The 7163-nt window shown below is 31.3% G+C and overlaps 2 protein-coding genes across 2 annotated transcripts; one reads left to right on the top strand and one right to left on the bottom strand.

Moving 5' to 3' along the window:
* Window positions 1-605: 605 nt before the first annotated feature.
* LOC139784936 (uncharacterized) lies at window positions 606-2349 on the bottom strand. The gene is made up of 4 exons (XM_071724105.1): window positions 2324-2349; window positions 1965-2072; window positions 1135-1452; window positions 606-775 (listed from the first exon to the last, which is right to left on the bottom strand). The coding sequence occupies exons 2-4, from the start codon at window positions 2016-2018 to the stop codon at window positions 716-718; spliced, it is 432 nt and encodes a 143-aa protein (XP_071580206.1). The 5' UTR covers window positions 2019-2072; window positions 2324-2349; the 3' UTR covers window positions 606-715.
* A 575-nt stretch (window positions 2350-2924) lies between these two features.
* LOC139784935 (uncharacterized) lies at window positions 2925-6481 on the top strand. The gene is made up of 12 exons (XM_071724104.1): window positions 2925-3203; window positions 3833-4135; window positions 4209-4300; window positions 4371-4505; window positions 4678-5044; window positions 5185-5276; window positions 5357-5431; window positions 5543-5662; window positions 5739-5816; window positions 5917-5982; window positions 6129-6339; window positions 6435-6481. Exons 2-12 carry the CDS (start codon window positions 3850-3852, stop codon window positions 6479-6481), a joined length of 1569 nt encoding a protein of 522 aa, XP_071580205.1. The 5' UTR covers window positions 2925-3203; window positions 3833-3849.
* The last annotated feature ends 682 nt before the right edge of the window (window positions 6482-7163 follow it).

The following is a 7163-nucleotide window of genomic DNA, read 5'->3' as shown; positions in this document are numbered from 1 at the left end:
GGGGACATATATTAAGAAGTCTTTCGTCAACTATGGCCTCTTTATCTTTTAAAGAAAATGATTGACTAGCAGGTGATTCAAACCATAAAAAGTCATAGTCTTGACAACACCAAGTAATACTCCATGCATGTAGTCAATTGCAAATCCGTAAACCAAATTAAAATAACTAAGAATCCAAAAAGCATTTTTTCCTTTTATTCCTTTGTAATCATTCACACCTCCTGGACGTAGTTTTCCCTCTCTTCTTAAACTCTCTGCCATTCCATTTCTTTTCTACATTCTTCGTCATTTCTATCAATAACTTGGAAAACTTTCTCTTCCTTGGAACACGATCTATTCCATTTACTGTGTAGGAGAGACTAAAGTCATCCATCATATAAACATCGTCATTCATAGGATATTTTGCATGCATTCCATCTTCTAATACAATTCCAGGATGATAACAATAACCACAACCAAAGTATCCGTTGAATTGCTTTATATTTTGTACAATCGGTTTTGCCTTAGAGTCCAAAACACCAGCAAATAATACAATTTTGCTGTTTATCAGTTCTCCCGATGGTGCTTTCCAGTCTAAGCCATCATTATACAAAACTTTTGGCCTCTTTTACAAATGCAGAAAGGAAAAGTGGCATATCTGGCTCATTTCTACCGAACCAAAGACCTGCCAACATGGAGTTATTTTGATCAAAACGACAAGAAGGAGGAAGCTCATTTATGCGAAAATGGATGGGCCACAAAGTATTTTTACTTCCAGAAAATATAACCGCTCCATCTGTTGAAAACGATAAGCTCAAACTAAAACGGCTTGAAAGCGTGCCATTATCAATTAGTTCTTTATACATTAATCCATCAAAATGTCACTAATGACAGAGTCGTCTTTATCCCGATTCCATCTATATTGAATAAGTTCCAAAATTTCATTCGTGTTTTCAAGAAAAAAAATAAGTTGATGTTTGACAGGCAATGTTACAAAGAAGTGACCGTCATTCATATTTTGGTGCTACTTTTTCTATTACAAACAGGACATTGCAAAAGATTAGTTTTTTTCTTTTCACTTTTTAGTATTTCTTTAATATAGCAATTACAATCGGGACAATAGAAATGAAAAGAGTAGTTAATGCTCCCAAATACCTGCCGAAACATATACTTTGTAGTTGGGATAAATTCATTATTCAGCAAACAATTTACAAGTTTGCATAAGTCCTCTGTGGCTGTAGCTGTTAAGCTGTGTCGAAAAGAAAAGTTCCAAATAAGCAACATAATCTCGAACTTGGTTCTTCTTGCATTTAAGAAAATTTCTTCTTCAAGATGCAGAAATTTCTGTCCTCCAATAATGAATTTCATCTTATTATCAATTAAGTTATCTGGATTATCAAAAGCACCACTGCTGTGTCCTTCGCTGTGTTCACTTGAATCATCAATGCTCAGAAATGTAGCACTAGAGTCACTCTGAAATAAAAAGAATCAAAAACGAATAAAAAAACGTGAATATCAATTAAATCAATTTATCAAGTCTGCAGTTTTTTTAGATTTACAAAAAACAAATATTAAATATGTTATACCTGCTCAAAGAATTAAAAATTTTTATTGTATATTACATAAATTTATTTTCATTATGTATTAATAAATAAAGTAATTAAAATACTATATACAGAATATGTCCAATTTTAATCAATCACCCCCAAAAACATTTTTATTTTTTATTATTTATATAAGCAATCATTGCCACCATCTGATGGCCTCCTTCAAGCCATGCAATTTATGTCTGACCATTTTGCTGTACAATCAAAAATAAAAAAGTTTTTAGGGGTAATCGATTAAAATTAGACACTCTGTATATATACATATAAGATAAGATAAGTATAGTCACACAAGTTAATTAAACAATACTTTTTATTTACTCAAAGATATGGAACTATTCATTAAAAATATCTCATTAAACACATAACATTGATACGTACCTCATCACTGACAGAGTCACTGCACAAGGATGAAAAAGTTGAAACTGTGTCCATTTCATCACTTGTACTACAGACAGTATTAAAACTGCTGTTAGGATCCAAGTTACACTAAAACAGAATAATTTTAGTACATTATGATATATCACAACTTAGGGCCTGCGCACAATAGGACAAATATTAAATATTAAATATTAAATATTAAATTTTACACAAGAGAGAAAGAAAGAAAAGATCTTTTTTCTCTTTCTCTCGTGTATAAAATTTAATATTTAATATTTAATATTTGTCCTATTGTGCGCAGGCCCTTACACTATATGATGAAATCAAGGAACAGATTTATGCAATGAATATATACTTACTGTTGCAACCGTTGTTGAACATTCTCCATATAATTATTATTCTTTAAAGCAGCTGTAAATTGCACCTGGTCACTTTTATTTTCCTGTAGTTTGTACCTACAGGCTGTAGATTTTGGTGGCTTGGGGATAGGATCTTTTAACCATAAACGATACTGACGTCTAGATGCTTTGCTATTTTCTTGTGGCATGATACTTGCAGATCTCACTTGGCATAAAAAATTAATATGCTCGTTATATGATCGCAGGCTGCGGTTTCATGCAATTAACAAATTTAAGACACAGATTAATTATTTGAGGTTAGCATGCTGTCAGTGATCTTTTAACATTCAGTCTTTAATATTTAATGATATTTTTAATATTTTTATACATAATATTTATATACATACGTCACTTTATAAGTTTGTTTAATAAACTAGAAAGATTGCAGTCGAGCTAATTTCAATAGACAAATCTTGTTGATACACATGAATGTTACATATACACGTTCCACATGAAAATCACGTGCTCTATTGTAGTATTCTGCGAGAATTCTGCGAGAGAGATTCTGCGAGAAATCGTCTGCGCATAGACGGGCAGAGTGGGGAGAGCGTGACGCGTTACTATACGCTCAGAGGCCTCAGAGTCCGTTTTATGGTGGAGATCGGCGTGAAACGGACGAGTTTTCCTTCACGGTCTGCACGACTTCTCGCTGAACAGCGCAGCCACAGAAGGCGCGAAATGAGCGCCATACTTTCCATTATTATAAGGATTCCGACCGTTGTTTTACTTCTATCGCCATTACTTTCAATCGACTTTTGAACCGAGCCAGACAAAGCGCACGATAAGCAGCTATTGAGGCTAGAATATTAGAGGGACAGTGCACAAATAATTCAAGTACTTGGTAAGATATTCAGCTGAAAAATATACTGCTGTTTGTGAAAATTGCAACACAGTACACAGTTAATATTACACAGCAGTTAATATTATTAATAATAATAGTACACAGTTAATATTATTATATCTTCATCATAATGTTGATTTTTTGTTCACAAACAGCAGTCTATTATTTTATATTTATTAAAAATATTCGCATATATTAAACTTGCATTTTATGGTAAAATTATAATATAATACATTAAAACGAGTACAAACATCATATGTGTTTAACTAACCTCTTTCTAGTCTTCAGCAAGTAATATTTATTTCTACAACTTAATGTATTAGTTAATTTATTATTAATTATTAATCAACTTTGGATTATATACAAAAATTGTTTATTCGTTATTTCTTGCACATTCTACGAAAACATTGATAATGTAAAAATTATAATATTTACAAGTAATTAAAATGTTAATTAATTGAAAACATAATTTGTTCACATAAATAATGTTCTTAAAATATGCAAAAAAATAACAAATATATAATTTGCATATAATTTGAAGTCTAATTAGTTTAATATATGCGAAAATTTTGTATAAAAATATTTTTTAGCCAAAAATAATCATTTTCTTCTGTTCTTTGTCTTATAAGTGTGCTTAAAATAAAACATGAACGTAGAAGAAACGATGTGGGCCCGTGTGGAATACGAATTAGATAAGCAAAAAGCTGATGTTCCGCTATCTTTTTTTAAAGACTATGAAGTAGTGCTGAGTGAATTACAATCTTGTGTTACAAGATCAGAGTACAAAGTGTTTTGGAGTGTAAATCAAGAAGAGACCCCAAAAACAGTATTGAAAGAACAGGGACAAATATTAGACATAGAAAAAATTGTGTGTGGTAAAAAGAAAGTGCCTCTCACTGGATATTATAAAGCCAAACTACTGCACTATGCAGGTGAGTTATACTAAATTCTTTAAGACTTTTTTGTACAATACAAAATGCTGTTTGTAATACATTTCTATTTTAGAATCTCTTAGTGACCTCACTGCTTTGTGCGAAAAACCGAAAGGGCGAAGACCTGTTCAACCTACAATGAAAACAGAGTGTAAAGAAAACAAAGTAAGATGAAGAAAATTGTATTTTTTTCAAATCTTTGTATTGATTTTTTGAAATAATAATGTTTTTCTAGAAGAAAATGACAGGCAAGAGCAAAAAGAACAACTGTATTGAAGAAGCAAGACAATATAATCTTCAAAGATTAAGTGATGATAAATGTAACCAAAACTTAGAAAAAAGGAAACTAAGGGATAAGTACATTCATTTTGTTTTGTCATTTAAGAAGTAGAATAATTGTCTTGTTCAAATTTCTTTTTGATAAAATTTTCTAATTTTTGTTAATAATTTATGATTACTTTAATTCCTTTGCTTAAGTTAACCTTTTTATTTAACACTCATAGAAGTAAATGCTTCTTTTATCTATTGCGTTTCCATAACAGGAGATTAAAGACAGCAAAGAGGCCAAACTTTCAAATACAGTTTGTTCTTTTCGAGAACTTTCGAAAGAAGATGATTTGATTTGTATGGATAATGCTTCAGAAGATGAGCATGAGGAGAAGATTATTAAGAAGCAAAAGACTGTAAGCAATAATATGGAACACATAATGCATTTTCAGGAAGAGCTCAAAGAATGGAAGCAAAAATATACAGAATTAGAAATGAAATACAAAGATCTCGAAGATCGATATTTCAAAATATTAGATCTAAATTTTAAATGGCAAGATAAGGAATTGTCACACCACTCATCGCATCGGTCTTCTCACAAGTCTGAATCGTCAAAGCACAAAAGTGCCAAGCACGATAGCTGTAAATATTTTTGTTTTTTTTATAATATTTTCATATTTTGATTCTGTACCTTCTATATTTTATTGATAATATATAATTTCTTTTTGTTGTTATATGAAATTTTTTCATGTCTAAAACTGATTAGCTGTTTTTGTTTTTAGATAAATTCAAAGATTGTCTAAAAAAACATGATAATTCACATAAGTCTGACAATGAGCTTTCCTGTTCTAGTAAAATTCCAAACTATCAAAAAGTAAGTTTCACTCATTTATTTATTATGCAATATAAACATTCTTATGATTAGTAAAAGTATAATTGTTTAAATTGTTTCAGGTTAAGACCGAATTACCTGATTGGCAAAATGATTTTGATGAAAGCAGCATAATTTTAAATGAAGATTTGTCTGTTGTATGTAGTGAAGAAATATTTTCATTAATATAATAATTTTATAAATAAATATAGTACTATAACCTGAAGGATGACACTTGTGACAATTGAACTCAAATCTTTTGCTTACAGATCAACGACATTGATTCGAAAGTCACTGTGCTGCACATTGAGCAGCCGATTCCTCAAATACCGAAAGTGGACACTTCTCTAAGTAGCGCTTCAAAAAGTCAACTGAAAGATTCTGATCATGTAAATAATAACTTTATTTAAAAGAAGAATGTTGTTTTCTGGAAGAAAATATTTATAATACTTTAAATCTTTGCAGGTATCATATGTAGTTGATGATATCGAGAAGGATGAGTTACATAACAAAAACAAAACTGAAATTCGACCACAATTAGAGGTGAATTATGATAAATTTAAAGAATTTAAAATGTACTACAAATTATCTAAAATATTTAAAATAATTAACGATAATTTTTTTATTCTTTTATTCTTTACAGGGTGCTACCTCAAATAAAAATTATACTTTGGAAGGTCCCGCTTATAACATTGACCCTTCAAATGGAGTAAGTTAAACTTCTTAAAACTATTTACTAAATAACATCACGTCATCAAAAAATATAAAGTCATGTGTGTTATATAATCTCTGCCTTAATGCTGTATATGTATATGACTTCATGATGTAAGCCTATTATTTTTATTATTTCTATAGGTTTCTGTTGTGTCACAGGCACAGTTTGATCAAATAAATAAAGTTGAATTGGGATTGAAAGGAGATGGAAAATTTGTAAAAAAAATCGCCGACGTGCTATGGACCCGAGAAGAATTATCAAAAAGAAGCGCTTCTGGGAAGGCTTGCCCAAATAAAGCAAACTCTAAGGCACGAAAGGCTTGCTCGCCAGATAAGAAAAAATATCTGTCAGGTATTAATTTTCAGTACTAATTAAAATCAACTTATTTAATAAATAGGTATTTATTTTGATAAACATATGTTTTATTAAATTCTTTCTTCTTTCAGATCTTTTACAAAAAAGAATTTACTTGGAACAGAAAATGCTTCTGTAAATCCGGCGGATTTACAAAAGCGTTTAAACAATATTAATAAAATATTGTCTTCGAAAATTAAAACTGTACGTCAAACATTTGAGCTAAAGGATACATCATCCGATGAAGAAGATTAAATAATATACATGACCTATCATCCCTAAGACGCCCATAAGACGCGTTAACGACTGACCTCTGCCGCAAAGGACGGCTTCTGAAAAGTCCCGAGAGTCGAGAGCAAGTCGACCGAACTAGGATTTAGATCGTAATGAGAGGCGGTGGACGCGCGATAGTCGTCGACGAGACTCTCTTGAAAGAGAATCGTCGTCTTTTGCACGATATATTCGCCGTTAATCTTCTCTCTCCTTTCAAATCCCAATCAATTCCGGTAAAATAGACCGGTATATAAATATATCCGATTTATTTTATTCTCATTTTGACGCTATTGATGCTTAGAACGTTTATTTTATCGCCGAGTCATCTCGAAGAAATAGAAGGAGGGGGGCGGCATAATTTATCGCATTTTTTTTTCTTTTACCAGCAGACAGAAGCTGTCCAATCTCTCGTCTTCCCGAAGGTGAGGCAAAGTCGGGTTACAATGCAGAAATCGCTTTTGCAATCACGGCGAAAATACAGTTTTTATATCCGCTTAGTCTAGACGCAATTATACGTTAATTTATAACAACTCTGCCGCGATCGCCCC

This window comes from Temnothorax nylanderi, unplaced genomic scaffold, assembly GCF_030848795.1.
Source record: "Temnothorax nylanderi isolate EJ_2023f unplaced genomic scaffold, tnyl_v1.0 TNYL_tig0708_pilon, whole genome shotgun sequence".
In the NCBI taxonomy this organism is placed as follows: Eukaryota; Metazoa; Arthropoda; class Insecta; order Hymenoptera; family Formicidae; genus Temnothorax; species Temnothorax nylanderi.
The sequence above is the reverse complement of the archived record's forward strand: the minus strand, read 5'-3'. Positions and strand labels throughout refer to the sequence as shown.

Excerpts from the sequence above, each read along its gene's own strand:
- LOC139784936 (XM_071724105.1), bottom strand. The coding sequence starts at position 2,018 with ATGGACACAGTTTCAACTTTTTCATCCTTGTGCAGTGACTCTGTCAGT. Across the intron at positions 1,453-1,964 it reads GTGACTCTGTCAGTGATGAG|AGTGACTCTAGTGCTACATT; the intron begins GTACGTATCAAT and ends TTTTTATTTCAG. Across the intron at positions 776-1,134 it reads CAAAGTATATGTTTCGGCAG|ATGGAGCGGTTATATTTTCT; the intron begins GTATTTGGGAGC and ends CGTTTTCAACAG.
- LOC139784935 (XM_071724104.1), top strand. The coding sequence starts at position 3,850 with ATGAACGTAGAAGAAACGATGTGGGCCCGTGTGGAATACGAATTAGAT. Across the intron at positions 4,301-4,370 it reads CAGAGTGTAAAGAAAACAAA|AAGAAAATGACAGGCAAGAG; the intron begins GTAAGATGAAGA and ends ATGTTTTTCTAG. Across the intron at positions 5,045-5,184 it reads AAGTGCCAAGCACGATAGCT|ATAAATTCAAAGATTGTCTA; the intron begins GTAAATATTTTT and ends TTTTGTTTTTAG.